The 16,857-nt window shown below is 37.6% G+C and overlaps 1 protein-coding gene across 2 annotated transcripts in view; it reads left to right on the top strand.

Annotated features, from left to right (window-relative positions):
* Window positions 1-3,237: 3,237 nt before the first annotated feature.
* Window positions 3,238-16,857, top strand: part of LOC110456250 (muscle, skeletal receptor tyrosine protein kinase-like) — a 97,916-nt gene continuing 84,296 nt past the window's right edge. For both annotated transcript variants that reach the window (XM_021506862.1, XM_021506861.1), the window contains exon 1: window positions 3,238-3,815. In XM_021506862.1, coding sequence (XP_021362537.1) covers window positions 3,752-3,815 — 64 coding nt within the window. In that variant the 5' untranslated portion in view covers window positions 3,238-3,751. The remainder of the gene's footprint in view (window positions 3,816-16,857) is intronic.

Below are 16,857 nucleotides of genomic sequence, written 5' to 3'. Positions count from 1 at the left end.
AGTACTCCACCCTCTTCCCTGACAGATGATTAGTGCATTCTCCTCCTCCTTCCCTGACACGAGATGAGTGCCCCCTCCTCCTTCCCTGACACGAGATTAGTGCCCCCTCCTCCTTCCGCCACACGAGATTAGTGCCCCCTCCTCCTTCCCTCTCACGAGATTAGTGCCTCCTCCTCCTCCCCTGACACGAGATTAGTGCCCCTCCTCCTTCCCTGACACGAGATTAGTGCCTCCTCCTCCTCCCCTGACACGAGATTAGTGCCCCTCCTCCTTCCCTCACACGGGATTAGTGCCCCCTCCTCCTTCCCTGACACGAGATTAGTGCCCCCTCTTCCTTCCCCAACACATGATTAGTCCCCCCCCCCCCTTTACTTTCCCTCTCTCTCTGACACACTCATTAACCTTGACACAGATGTGAGTAGTGTACCGGGTAAACAGTACATTTGTTTTTAGGTTATCTCCCTTGTGTTGTCAATCACCTTTTCGATCTTTGTGTATCTAGTGTATCTCGAAGGTAGCTTTAATTGGCGTAAAACTGTGTCCAGTTCTCTGGGCTAATGGCAGACTTTGTATAACGGTATAGGTACGGGTTGGGGTAACGGGCTATTCAATAATAAACAGCTCAGTTACTCTAAGTACTAATTAAATGTTATTCGAGTGGCAATATAATAGTTTTAATAGTTTTCCATGTTCAGTGTGTATGGTGCCGGCAAAGACTGGTCACATTGGCACACATAATGATGTTGGGTGCAACAAGTGGCAAGCCCGTTTGATGTTGGCTGCTATCTGCAGCGTTGATCTGGACCGAGTAGCGACTACCAGGCGTCCTCGGGTGGCGAACACGCCCAATTCTCGCTTGAATACACATACAGAAGCTGTAGGTAATCAATTTAGACTGTAGTTATGTTAACTTTACCAATTTTCTGTTCTACCTTGAAATCGTTCAACTTGTATGAGAATTGGATATCTGTTTATGAATATGAAAATGTGGAGGTTCAATTATGCCTTGTTTATTTTTTTTTATTTTTTAAATATCGAAATAAAACTGTTAGTCTAATAATACACATAGATAAAACTGTAACACTTTTACTATATCAAGCTAGCGGGATTTTCAGATAAATAGGTCAAGGTGTCTATGTCTTGGGAAGCGAAAAGAAATGTCCGATACCTTTTGAAATGCGATATCCCTAAATAATTACCCAAACAGTGTTATAGGGTACTTGTGACTAGATTTGTACCATTTATATGCATACACATAGACCATAGGACCATATAGCTTCTAATACACATTAACAGGTCAAAGTTAAGTCTGTAAACAGAGTACGGGTTTACTTACCTAACATCAGTACCATAACATGTCTCGGTTAGTGGACGTTCGGCTGAACTAACTCAGTGCCAAGGTGGGGACTCAATACCGGAGGGACATCTAGACAAACTTCAGGCAATGTTTTTTTTATCTTATTTCCCAACTAACAAATTTTAATGAAAGTAAAGATATTATTAAAATATCTAGTTGTTTTTAAACAATTCCCCAAAGGCAGAGCGATTAAGGGTTACGACTAGTAGCCTAATGATCGAGCATCATTCTCTCTGGTCAAAACTCCTTTGTCTTCTAGCTTTTCCTCTTCAGCCATTCTCTCTGGTCAAAACTCAATGTCTGCTAGCTTTTCCTCTTCAATCATTCTCTCTGGTCAAATTTCGTTTCCTCTAGCTTTCCCTCTTCAGCCATTCTCTCTGGTCAAACTCTTTGTCCTCTAGCTTTCCCTCTCCATCTCTTTGGTCAAAACTGGTTTTCCCTCTCCAGCCATTCTCTTTGGTCAAAACTCGTTGTCTTCTATTTTTCTTCATCAATATTTCTCTCTGGTCAAAACGAGGCTTACAAAACCCTTGCTGCCCTGTGGCTGGCAAACAGAATGGTACACCAATGAGCAATGGCGCGTGGGCATCTCGTGAAAAATGGCGCGTGGGCATCTCGTGAAAAATGGGGGAGGGGTGGTTTGCTCATGAGAAAACTATATTCCGACACTGCTCGAGTTCGACCAAAACATGAGCTTGTGCAAAACCGCTATGCTTGCTCTGGATTGTAGAGTTTAGGAGTGGAGTCCTTCCGTAGATTCTGGGTACATAATGCATGTCCGTCTGACACCCAGCGCAGACCAGCAACCGCATGACGCACTCGAGTCTGCCGATTGAGAATCGCGAACGCCTCCCTCTGGGAAATCCATTTGAGATGCTAGCAAAGCACATAATTTATGGTTGTAATACAGTGGATCCCAAATAAGAAACAGCACCAGCTTTGGAGGACAGCGAGTTTTGTACACCCTGTACAAGGAGAGGTCCAAAAACAGCACCAGCTTTAGAGGACAGCGAGTTGTGTACACCCTGTACAAGGAGAGGTCCAAAAACAGCACCAGCTTTGGAGGACAGCGAGTTTTGTACACCCTGTACAACTCGTGATCAGAATAGATAAAACTAGGGCCAAATATGAACAAAGGTAATATTTACACGGACACACTTGAACAAGTACAAAGGTTATAAGACTATGTTTTTCAGAAGGGTTAACATCGCTTGCTTTATCGACGAAAACTCTCCATGTAATTATCAGCAGCTTGAGTGCTGGTGTAATGTATGACTTGTCCGAGTACCCCCTCCTCAATCTCTACCTCACTTACACCAGTACTATTCCCTCCTCAATCTCTACCTCACTTACACCAGTACTATTGCGGACCTAACGATGACAACCTACAGCAGTGCACGATAAAAGATACTTCATTGCTAATCAAGATTCCACAGCGGGACCATTAAACAAAACTCAAAACTATAATAAAAATCTTTGAATGATACTGAAAGGTAATAGGATGCCGGCGACACCGAGGAAAAATCAGAAGTGAAAAACAACTAAGAATATAGCACAGTGCGGATATATCCGTCTTATCAGCTATAGTACCACTTTGGAAACATTATTTTAAATAGTATTAAACATTCGAACATCAAAGGTTTTTATCTGGTACGACACAGTAAACACCATCGAACATTTATCTCAACAGTTATAGAAGCTCCGCCTCTTTCTATACTTAATCTAAATCAATATCAGATAAAAGCTAGCTTGCTCACTACCGAATAACACGTATTTGCATATTCGGTAGCCCATCCGTCAATCAAAAATATACGTACAGGGAAAACTGGAATTGATGGTAACAGAAAATTGTCGTTACGTTTGCTATATGACTATTATTGGCTGGTTGGATAGCACAGTGTGTGATTGTTTGACAGCCGTGTCAGTTGGAGCATGTAGCCATGTGCTTTTGTTATGCGCAGACAAGTCTATACTTGCGTTGACATTGCGCAGGACGTGAGATACCTCAATATAGTTATTACAGAGAGCGCTCGGCTGTATGTTCACCGTGTATTTGGCGGGTGTCGGGTGAATATCAACATACGACGATACGTTAAGTGATTGTTAGGTACCCGGCATAGACGTGGAATAGTGGATTTAGTATCCGGTGAAGTTTTCACCTGTACATAGATTACAGGTATGCGTACAGGTTGTATGTGGTGAACACTACAAGGGGTTAAAGCTAAGTTCACATTAAGAATACCCACAGAAGTCAGTGCGAACACATGTAAGGGTCGAGTCCCACGCCCGGTGACAGTTCTCAGCGAACTCCCGGACGATATTTCACAACAAAATGTTGTATTATATCTCTAGATATAAGCGGACAGAGTGTAGTAGTGACAAATAGCAAACACAATGTACTGGATTTACTGGAAGTACCTGTTACTTATCTGTGTGTGGAGCCTAGCCCCTGGCCACGGTAAGTTGTCATAAGTTTACTTTTGGTTTCAAAGCTGAACGATTAACCATATAATTGATACATTGTAATCTGTATTTCGTATGTACACAAGATACACATAATGGTTTTACCTGTGTAGTTAGGGTGGAGCTTATCTAGTTACCTGCTGTCAATAGTCCAAATTTCTTAAAATAATAATTGTACAGATTTAGGAATCGGCGATTTTATCACAGCAATGAGTACCTTAACCCTCTGACACCCAGGTGTAAACACCCAGATTTCTTGCGTTGTTGTAAGTAAATTTCACCAAAACGATGACTCCAGCCCTTGTAATGATAAAATTATTTACATACAGTCGATGGTTTTATCAAATCGGTGATTTGCCAGTGAATTTGATTGTTGAGATTTACTTCTATCCATTCAACACACTTAGTTGGAAATGTCAATATTTGTTTATTATCTCGTAATGTACCTTGTGGGTTGATGCCTTGATAAGGTTGACCATGGGTAGGTGTCCTATAGGTGATAGTACACCACTATTTATAGCAGATGTACACCACTATGTAGAAATACTTTAGAATTATCCCGTAAGTAAAATGAATATCCATGATAAAAATAATATTTTTAAGAAATTACTCTATGAAAAAATAAAAATAATTATTTCATATTGACTGGAAAACTGTATTTGAAAAGTTAACATATAAAAAAGGAAATGCTTGGTAACTATCACAGAATGTCAATGACAATGACAATTGTTTTATTCTCATAAACAATACAGTGTAGAGAATACATATATACAAACGGGTGACGATAATACATGGTGGAACAGGATGGACATTAGTATTATAAATTAATTATCTCTTAAATATTTGTAATACATTTAGCCAATGATATCAGTTTATGTTGTGTTACATAATTGAATAATGTATGCAATTTAAATGTGTTTGGTCTTTCATAATAATATCTAGACATATGTCAAACCTATTACTGTAGGGTTTGATTTGTACTAATTATAATCCCTACCTTTAAAGGAGTTCTTCCATAAATTGATATTATATTCAATAAATAATGCAGATTTGCTTTGTGTGATATAATTATCTGTATATTTTAAACATAGTTATTTCAGTGTAAGAAAATAGATTTGTCCTTGTTAAGTTAGCAAACAAGTGCTGAGATATAAATCGGAAGTTTTAGGATTTGTGGGTTTTAGAACACCTTGATATATAAAGCGACAAGCCTATCAACAAATCCACACAATACAATGTACCACATTCAGTGTAACTAGACCAGGTTTTTCACACAGAAATTCTGTAAAAAGAGGCATATTATGGTTTGATCCAAGGACAGATTGGATGATTAATCTGTTTATCACATCATGTATATAGTGCTGGTCTACAATGGCTGTGTGGGAGACAGTATGATCTGTAGGAACCCAGATATTGACAACATAATACCTATCATGTAAAACGACAGATAATATATTGGTTCTCATCCAATCCATTTGTTATGGAAAGTCTATGAATTTCCGAATGGGGAGAATCTGCATGCTAAAAATTATCATCAATAAAATGAGCATATATAACCCCTAGAGACAAAATAACCCTTTAAAACGACATAGTTTGAGTTGTTCTTTCAGATGAAATCATTAGATTTTAGAATATAGGAACAGTTCAGCAAATTCACTAGTTGCAAACATTAAATTTAAGGGTAAAAAATCGAGAGTCTCCCTCCTAAATAGGGAGGGTTGGCAAGTATGTAAGTTATGAGTAGTTTAATCTAAAATATTCCTGATTTTGATAGTACAGATTACAATTTGACACATTTGTAGTTATCTTTATATAGATTACTAACAGTTACCAGGGCTGTATCATAAGTTAACATTATATTAAGTATATATAGAAAAATTGAAGAATAATATTTAGACTATTTTGTGAGAACCAACCAGTTATAACAAAAATCCATGATTTCCTAAAAGGGGCATGCAAGGCAAAATCATTATCAAGAAGAATTGAATTTTAAGTAAAACTAAATATGTATACCCCAGATTTTGAAATTTGTCTTGATAAAAAATGTTATAATATATATAATGTATTATGCAAGCATCACACAGTTCTCACAACTAGAATATGGTATTCTGTTAATTAGTTTTGAATGTTTGAATATTGTTAATAACATTTTGTGAGGATCTGTAATCCATTTTATGCATCTAGTTTAAGACATGTGCATAAGGCAAGGATATAGGCTAGGGAATATGAGTTTTTCTCCCTAAAATGATAGCTCTGTAAGTCTATAAGGACCCTGTTTTTAGTTGGCATATCTGTATAAGGGCTAAAGTTTAATAGACAGATCCATATAAGGGTGTAGATTGATTGAAGTAATCTTGGCCGTTGAGTAATAATTAAGGTAAGTAAAGGTTGCAACAGATCAAATCTCAAGCCATTTTTGTCTGCGTTTAAATAGGTGATGAGCAGATAATGAACTGCTGTGACACTTGCTTGTATACCCAGGTAGTAGGAACCTTGGACTTTGTTGAGGAGATGTTGAGATATGTATAGTGGCACTTTAGGGGGGCTATGGGTACGGGGAAATCCCTTGGGTTAAAACTACAACTATTAAGTCACTTTTCAATATATATTTTTTAAGTTGATTAAATATGCTACCTCCTAAGTCAGATTATAATCTTGCAGATATATATAATCAACAAGACAGTTTACCATGAAAATATTGATACACAGGTTTATAAACACATAACTTGGCATCTGTCAATTAAAAGAGATAATTTCAGTTAATTGTATTTTAAATTTCACTGACTGTACAACTAAGCAGAGGAACTTGTACTTGAAGAAAGTTTTAATTATTTAACTACAAAATGTTCAGCTCATCTTGCAAAGTTACATGTTAGGATTTTAAGGGATACTGATGAGTTCTACCTGTTTACACTGCCTCATCTGATGGAAGCTGAGACAATGGGATACAGGTGACTAAACACACCTGTCTGGATACACCACATTTATATCTCTTTAGGACTTGGATCAATATTGCTCAGGCATGCAATTTTGATAGACAGATAATAGAATTGTATTACTAATCAAAACTTGTCGTAAGATAGGCAATCTCTTTCATTAAAAAGAACTTTTCAAACAAAACTATTAATCCCCATATGATTTCCTTCAAAACAATATACCTATATATATATATATATACAGGTAAGTTGTATTGCTATACACTGTATTATTATGACTGTGTGATGTAGAAATGTAAGGAATGATTTATAAGCTAGACCTACTGTTAAATAGCACTCACAGGCCGCGGAATGGGAGAGACTGGATCACTTGTCATCCATCAAACCAGGTCTCTTTTCTTGTCTGTTCACAGGAATTCCTTTAGAATCATGACCTGTGTATTTATATTTCCCTTTCACACAGTAGCATTTCATTTGGGAGAAGTATAGTGTACTGAAGTTGTGGGCACAATTGTGACATATATACTGGTAATAAAAAACAAAAAGAAGTAGAGGTATGGGGACAGTTATTTAATGACAGTATAGTAGAGGTATGGGGACAGTTAATTACAGTGTAGTAGAGGTGAGGGACAGTTAATGACAGTATAGTAGAGGTATGGGGACAGTTAATGACAGTGTAGTAGAGGTGAGGGACAGTTAATGACAGTGTAGTAGAGGTATGGGGACAGTATTAACAGTATAGTAGAGGTATGGGGACAGTTAATGCCAGAATAGTAGAGGTATGGGTACAGTTATTTCATGAGAGTATAGTAGAGGTAGGGGGACAGTTAATGACAGGGTAGTAGAGGTGTGGTGACAGTTAATGACAGAATAGTAGAGGTATGGGGTCAGTATTGACAGTGTAGTGGAGGTGTGGGGACAGTTAATAACAGTGTAGTAGAGGTTAGGGACAGTTAATGACATGGTAGTAGAGGTGTGGTGACAGTTAATTACAGTGTAGTAGAGGGGGGGGACAGTTAATGATAGTATAGTAGAGGTATTGGGACAGTATTAACAGTATAGCAGAGGTATGGGGACAGTAATGACAGTATAGTAGATGTATGGGGACAGTTAATGACAGTGTAGTAGAGGTATGGGGACAGTTAATGATAGTATAGTAGAGGTATGGGGACAGTTAATGACAGTATAGTAGAGGTATGGGGACAGTATTGACAGTGAAGTGGAGGTGTGGGGACAGTTAATGACAGTGTAGTAGAGGTGTGGGGACAGTTAATGACAGTATAGTATAGATGAGGGGACAGTTAATGGCAGTGTAGTAGAGATGAGGGGACAGTTAATGGCAGTGTAGTGGAGGTGTAGGGACAGTTAATGACAGTGTAGTAGAGGTGTGGGGACAGTTAATGGCAGAGTAGTATAGATGAGGGGACAGTTAATGGTAGTGTAGTGGAGCTCTGGCGACAGTTAATGACAGTATAGTAGAGGTGTGGGGACAGTTAATGGCAGTGTAGTGGAGGTATGGGGACAGTTAATGACAGTATAGTAGGGGTGTGGGGACAGTTAATGGCAGTGTAGTAGAGGTGTGGGGACAGTTAATGGTAGTGTAGTGGAGGTATGGGGACAGTTGATGACAGTATAGTAGAGGTGTGGGGACAGTTAATGGCGGTGTAGTAGAGGTGTGGGGACAGTTAATGGTAGTGTAGTGGAGGTATGGGGACAGTTAATGACAGTGTAGTAGAGGTGTGGGGACAGTTAATGACAGTGTAGTAGAGGTGTGGGGACAGTTAATGACAGTGTAGTAGAGGAATGGGGACAGTTAATGGCAGTGTAGTAGAGATGAGGGGACAGTTAATGGTAGTGTAGTGGAGGTATGGGGACAGTTAATGACAGTGTTCTATCCATTGTTTAGTTTGCAGCTTTGCTGTGAATATTGTAACAATTGATTATCAAGTTGATCAGTTATGACTTTTACTGAAATAAATGTATTTGTTTTCATAATTTAGAAAGGATTCAGGTATATTGCAAAATGATTTGGAAATTTGTTTGTTAGTTTTTTGATGTGACAGTTAAGATTCTGAATAAGGTGAGATGGCATTTATACTGAACAGAGGTGTTTGTGTGAAACTTAACATATTGCCACTGATATTTTCTATTCTTTATCAGATGGTTATTTGTTTATCTGTTTAAGTTCACATAAATATATATCCATTATAATATGGTAATTCTTTGGAAGCAATGAAATCTTATTACACTTTACTTCCTGGCAAGGGGAGCTATGTCTTTGCTGCGGACTGAACAATTTGGAGAACATCTAATAAGGCTAAAAGTTATTTGGATTGTCGTATATACAGGTAAATGTGAAATATGATCCTTCATTTTCACACCTGTAGAGAATGGAATGTGATTCATCTCCCCTTACCTTCACTACATCAAGTCATTCAGCTTTACATTAAAATTACAACAAACTTCAACAAATGAAGTATTTTTCATAATAAAGAGTATATGCCATTAATTCTTTTTCAGAGTATAATTTTATAATGCCAAAAAAAAAGTAATTGAAATATCAATACGTACGTGAATATTAAATGCTTTAGTTTATATATGGCTGTTTTTAATAATTTGCCTTAAAATTTGATATTTCTGTGTGTTAGATAATATGTGTACTGAAAGGGTAAACAAATATAGAGTAAACATTTGATGTGATTTGATGTTATGTGTTTGAATGTTATACACAACATTTTATATAAGTATAAAAAGCCATCTTTGATAACCAAATTTACCAAAATTTCATTAGATTTTGAACAACAATTCATGAGCAATTGATGCCCATTGACTACATGGGGCCGGGCATTATCATGCTAGAAAATTATGTGTTGCTGTTGCACAAATTGAACTGCAACCAAGTGGATGATTTCATCCCTGTATCTTACTGCGGCTAAATTCCCGGTTACCACAATCAACGGTGACTTTACCCTGCGAGATATCGCTCCCCAGACTATAACCAGGCCGCCCCCAAACCTATAACTCTCAAGAACCCAAGCTTCAGCGAAGCATGCCCCAGGACGTCGGTATACACATCAACGACTGTCCGGATGAAAATTAAAAAAAGTGAACCAGGACTCATCTGTGAAAAAGACCTGTCTCCATTGCATTCTTGGAAGTAGTCTGGGAGCATGTGTCGCCAACCAAGCCAGACGATGTGCAGTAGTGAGAGACAGACCAATGTTAGGACCAGGAGCTCGCAGACCAACCTTGCACAATCTGTTCCTTACAGTTTTGGGGTGAATGTGGCGATTAGGATTGCCTTAACTGTATTAATAGCAGTTTCAGTGGCAATAACGTGGCTATTACGCCAGAGGGCGAGACCAATAGCCATGTCTTGATGTCGCGTCAGCAACCCTTCTGGTGTCTCTCTGGCAACGGACAAGATGTTCTGTGGTGGGAACATTCACACTGAACTGCGAACAACCTGTTGTTGCCTTTGACCTTGCATTAGAAAAAAAAGGCATTAGCCTGAGCCCTCTGAAATTCGGTCAGCTGTACCATGATTGCAAGAGATTCAAATTGAGAAGTAAATATTGGAAAGCGATGTGTATACCTCAAGAGTATCAAGTGGTTTGACAAGATGTGTTGAAAAACTTGTCATCTTTATTCTGCACATTTATTTTTGCATTTTAACACTTTCACTATGTGGCACGGTACACTACACGGTTGAGTAACTTTAGACACTGTTTTGAGTGCATAGATAGTGACCAATCTTGTGTATTATAAGGGGAAAGATACATGTGAGAAAGATAAAAGTATGGATTGATATATATGTATAATAATAGCATTAGAATTGCATATGTAAGAGGTTTTTTTGTATGAACGTTTTTCAATGTATGTTATTTTTGAAACACATCAATTAAATGCTTGACCATAGAGCACGGCGGGCTAGGCGGGCATAGCGCACGGCGGGCTAGGCGGGATAGCGCACGGCGGGCTAGGCGGGCAAAATGATAGGTTTGTGTCGTGTTGTTTATGACGAAGTAGAGATTGGATGATACTTGTCTGACTGGTTTTCATAATTCAGGCCAAGCAGTTTAATAATTGTTGCCTATTTTGTGACCCTACAGATCTTGATCCTTTCAGTATATATAATATTAGATATAAATATATCTATGTATAGGATATTGTAATGTGTGTCTTCCGGGATATAATTATATCCATGTATATGATATTGTAATGTGTGTCTTTGGGGATATAATTATATCCATGTATATGATATTGTAATGTGTGTCTTTGGGGATATAATTATATCCATGTATATGATATTGTAATGTGTGTGTTCTGGGATATAATTATATCCATGTATAGCTAGGATATTGTAATGTGTGTGTTCTGGGATACAATTATATCCATGTATAGGATATTGTAATGTGTGTGTCTTCCGTGATATAATTATATCCATGTATATGATATTGTAATGTGTGTGTTCCAGGATATAATTATATCCATGTATATGATATTGTAATGTGTCTGTTCCAGGATATAATTATATCCATGTATATGATATCGTAATGTGTGTCTTCGGGGATATAATTATATCCATGTATATCTAGGATATTGTAATGTGTGTGTTCTGTGATACAATTATATCCATGTATAGGATATTGTAATGTGTGTGTTTCGGGATAGGATTTGTTAACAGTATCTGGTAGTATAACAACCTATCCTAATCACGTTTATAATAGGTTGTTATACTACCAGATACTGTTAACAAATCCTATCCCGAAACACACACATTACAATATCCTATACATGGATATTGTAATGTGTGTGTTCCGGGATATAATTATATCCATGTATATGATATCGTAATGTGTGTCTTCGGGGATATAATTATATCCATGTATAGCTAGGATAATGTAATGTGTGTGTTCTGGGATACAATTATATCCATGAATAGGATATTGTAATGTGTGTGTTCCGGGATATAATTATATCCATGTATATGATATTGTAATGTGTGTGTTCTGGGATACAATTATATCCATGTATAGGATATTGTAATGTGTGTGTTCCGGGATAGGATTTGTTAACAGTATCTGGTAGTATAACAACCTATTATAAACGTGATTAGGATAATAGATCCTGATACTAAATCCTGTTATCACTATATATACCTGGTAGTTTTATAGCACACAAAGATCAAATGCTTATTGACTTTTTAAGATAATATGTTTTCAGTATGTAGACCTTGTTTAACCCAGTTTCCCAATATTTCTTTAGATAAACATACACTTCGACAGGTCCTATATCTGTATGTTTACGAGCGTGACATTTTCGTTTGAATTGTACCAATTAATTAATCTCTCAAAACAAATGATTATAAATAAACCAGTTTATTTTTATCATGCATGTTTTCATCATTCTATAGACACTATTTAATTAAATGGTTATAATTTTGAAACTGTAATGTTGATAGAATAAAGCCATTAGGCAACAGACATATTAGGGCTAAGTAAGCTGTAATGTTTGAGGGTGTTAGTCCAATTAATTAATGATTGAATAGTTGATAATCACAATTGTCTACCATCACAGAGATTAAGGCACAGTGCCTTATACAACTACAAATTAAATGTACCTGGGCATTGGGGGTTCATTTATTTTAAGCAACAAATATATATTTCTCTATTTGGCACTGATCAGTGTTGGACCCTATTATTAAGGTTGAACCGCTCACTGTTGAATCACCAAAGAGGAATAGTTTTAATCTGTTTAGAGGATTGGCTGTTACATAGGGCAGACCTCTTGTTTATAGGGAGCTTGTCCAGGGTAGTCCCAGTCAGGGTAGTACCAGTCATGGTGTTACTTATGTAGTATATACAGTAGTACTTTCCTCTTTATTTACTGGGAATAATAAAAGTCCTCAAATTACAATATTGTCCTTGCATGAATATAAAAAAACAACATAAGTTTAATGGGATAATAACTTAAATTATACCTGTATACAGTAAGTTTAATGGGATAATAACTTAAATTATACCTGTATACAGTAAGAAAGTTAGGTTCTCTTAATGTAGACCTCTAAAAATAAGTTAATAAGCATTAGTTGACCTAAGTTTCAATTTCCTGATAGTTTGAACTTAAAAGGAGATTCCAGACACAATGTAGATACAGTAATATTAGACACAAGACAGAATGAGATAATGTATGGTTCAACATTAATACCATACTCTGTGTAGTCCTGAACAATTGTATTCTTAGTGATTTAAACATACATAAATATGTAACAGAAATAATGTGTGTACCTGTAAAAGTAAAGAATGTATACAGGTATATACCGTAAGTTAAAAGTGTGTTCAGATGTACAGATTGTATGTACAGTTGTAGATAAATTGTAGAGGTAAACGTAATGTACCAGTTATACCGTAAGTTAAAAGTGTGTTCAGATGTACAGATTGTATGTTCAGTTGTAGATAAATTGTACAGGTATACGAAATGTGCACAGGTATACGTAATGTACACAGGTATACGTGATGTACACAGGTTTACGTGATGTACACAGGTATACGTAACGTACAGGTATACGTAATGTACACAGGAATACGTAATGTACACAGGTATACGTAATGTATACAGGTATACTTAATGTACACAGGTATATGTCATGTTCAGGTATACGTAATGTACACAGGTATACGTAATGTAGACAGGTATACGTGATGTACACAGGTTTACGTGATGTACACAGGTATACGTAACGTACAGGTATACGTAATGTACACAGGTATACGTAATGTACAGGGATACGTAATGTACACAGGTATACGTGATGTACACAGGTTTACGTGATGTACACAGGTATACGTAACGTACAGGTATACGTAATGTACACAGGAATACGTAACGTACAGGAATACGTAATGTACACAGGTATACGTAACGTACAGGGATACGTAATGTACACAGGGATACGTAATGTACAAAGGTATACGTAATGTGTACAGGTATATGTAATGTACACAGGTATACGTAATGTACACAGGTTTACGTAATGTACACAGGTATACGTAATGTATACAGGTATATGTAATGTGTATACAGGTATACGTAATGTATACAGGAATACGTAATGTACACAGGTATACGTAACGTACAGGTATACGTAATGTACACAGGAATACGTAATGTACACAGGTATACGTAACGTACAGGGATACGTAATGTACACAGGGATACGTAATGTACAAAGGTATACGTAATGTGTCCAGGTATATGTAATGTACACAGGTATACGTAATGTACACAGGGATATGTAATGTACAGGTTTACTTAATGTACACAGGTATACATAATGTACAGTTATACGTAACGTACAGGTATACGTAATGTACACAGGAATACGTAATGTACACAGGTATACGTAACGTACAGGGATACGTAATGTACACAGGGATACGTAATGTACAAAGGTATACGTAATGTGTACAGGTATATGTAATGTACACAGGTATACGTAATGTACAAAGGTATACGTAATGGGTACAGGTATATGTAATGTACACAGGTATACGTAATGTACAAAGGTATACGTAATGTGTACAGGTATATGTAATGTACACAGGTATACGTAATGTACACAGGTATACGTAACGTACAGGTATACGTAATGTACACAGGTATACGTAATGTACAAAGGTATACGTAATGTGTACAGGTATATGTAATGTACACAGGTATACGTAATGTACACAGGTTTACGTAATGTACACAGGTATACGTAATGTATACAGGTATATGTAATGTGTATACAGGTATACGTAATGTATACAGGTATACGTAATGTATACAGGTATACGTAATGTACACAGGTATACGTAATGTACACAGGTATACGTAATGTACACAGGTATACGTAATGTACACAGGTATACGTAATGTACACAGGTATACGTCATGTGTATACAGGTATAAAAAATGTATAGGTATACGTAGGTTCTAACACACAACATACATAATAAAAGCAATAAGTGGTAACATAGAAATGAATAGAGCATGTGACATGAAGTATAGGTGTTCATATGATTGAGCCTGTCATCATGTTGAGAAAGAAAAACAGGAGAGATATCTCTGATCATATACGTGTGATCTGTTATCATCAGGGTAACAACTACATATACTACTTATCGTCATGGTAACAACTACATATACTACTTATCGTCAGGGTAACAACTACATATACTACTTACAACCAGGGGCATAAATAAACGACCTTGTAGAACACAGGACACACATACCAGGTATTCTAAATACATCCATAGAGTGAGAAATCTAAATCAGGAACAGTTGACTTATAAAACCAAGAAGATATATGTGTTTTTTATTCCCTGTGACATAATATATCTGATATCATCTCGAGCTGGTACTAGAATGTAAAGAATGTTCACTAAAATATTGTACACGCTTTATCAATATAAATTTTTGCATGTATTAGTTACATTTTATTGTACTGTTAATTAAAACAACCTGTTATTAAACCATATTTAATTGTCCTGTGAAGTGCTTCACATTTGTCTTATTTGAAATCCAATACACAAGTCTACCTGACACTTTTGATATATTTTATTTCATGATAAGTGAACTTTTAACCAAATTTAAAATTTTCAGCATTTTGTTGTGTTTTTTGTCCAAAAAAGGATGAGAGTAAGAGACTCTTATTGGGGGTCGATGGTATGTTTATTTATGCCATTAGGCGAGTTTTCTACCACAATTCAGCTGTGTAGGCCAGATCAGATTTAGAAATCATTAAACAGATCTTCATGGGGTTCCTTTGAGTGGGTGTTTTCAATTTGATCCTTAATAGTGAGCTATTACAACACAGGTGATATGTTACCTCAATTAGTAGGTAGGGACCTGGTGGGAAGAATAGGCTGAAACACCATAAACAGGTTCACACTACAGGTAGGTATCAAAGGTAGGGGCATACAGGGGGGGACACACCATAATCAGGGTCACCCTACAGGTAGGTATCAAAGGGGACATAGAGGGAGACATGCCATAATCAGGGTCACACTACAGGGAGGTATCAAAGGTAGGGACATAGAGGGAGACATGCCATAATCAGGGGCACACTACAGGTAGGTATCAAAGGTAGGGACATAGAGAGGGACACACCATCATAATCAGGGTCACCCTTCAGGTAGGTATCAAAGGTAGGGACATAGAGGGAGACATGCCATAATCAGGGTCACACTACAGGTAGGTATCAAAGGTAGGGACATAGAGGGAGACATGCCATAAACAGGGGCACACTACAGGTAGGTATCAAAGGTAGGGACATACAGGGGGACACACCATAATCAGGGTCACCCTACAGGTAGGTATCAAAGGTAGGGGCATAGAGGGGGACACACCATAATCAGGGTCACCCTACAGGTAGGTATCAAAGGTAGGGGCATAGAGGGGGACACACCATAATCAGGGTCACCCTACAGGTAGGTATCAAAGGTAGGGGCATAGAGGGGGACACACCATAAACAGGTGCACACTACAGGTAGGTATCAAAGGAAGGGACATACACAGGGTCACACTACAGGTAGGTATCAAAGGTAGGGACATAGAGAGGGACACACCATAAACAGGGTCACACTACAGATAGGCATCAAAGGTAGGAACAGAGAGAGGGACACACCATAATCAGGGTCACACTACAGGTTGGTATCCAAGGTAGGGGCATAGAGGGGGACACACCATAATAAGGGTCACCCTACAGGTGGGTATCAAAGAAAGGGACATACACGGGGCACACTACAGATAGGTATCAAAGGTAGGGACATAGAGAGGGACACACCATAATCAGGGTCACCCTACAGGTAGGTATCAAAGGTAGGGGCATAGAGGGGGACACACCATAATCAGGGTCACCCTACAGGTGGGTATCAAAGAAAGGGACATACACAGGTCACACTACAGATAGGTATCAAAGGTAGGGACATAGAGAGGGACACACCATAAACAGGGTCACACTACAGATAGGTATCAAAGGTAGGGACATAGAGAGGGACACACCATAATCAGGGTCACACTACAGGTAGGTATCAAAGGTAGGGACATAGAGGG

This window comes from Mizuhopecten yessoensis, unplaced genomic scaffold, assembly GCF_002113885.1.
Source record: "Mizuhopecten yessoensis strain PY_sf001 unplaced genomic scaffold, ASM211388v2 scaffold8577, whole genome shotgun sequence".
Classification (NCBI taxonomy): Eukaryota; Metazoa; Mollusca; class Bivalvia; order Pectinida; family Pectinidae; genus Mizuhopecten; species Mizuhopecten yessoensis.
This window is presented reverse-complemented; position numbering and strand designations above follow the sequence as displayed.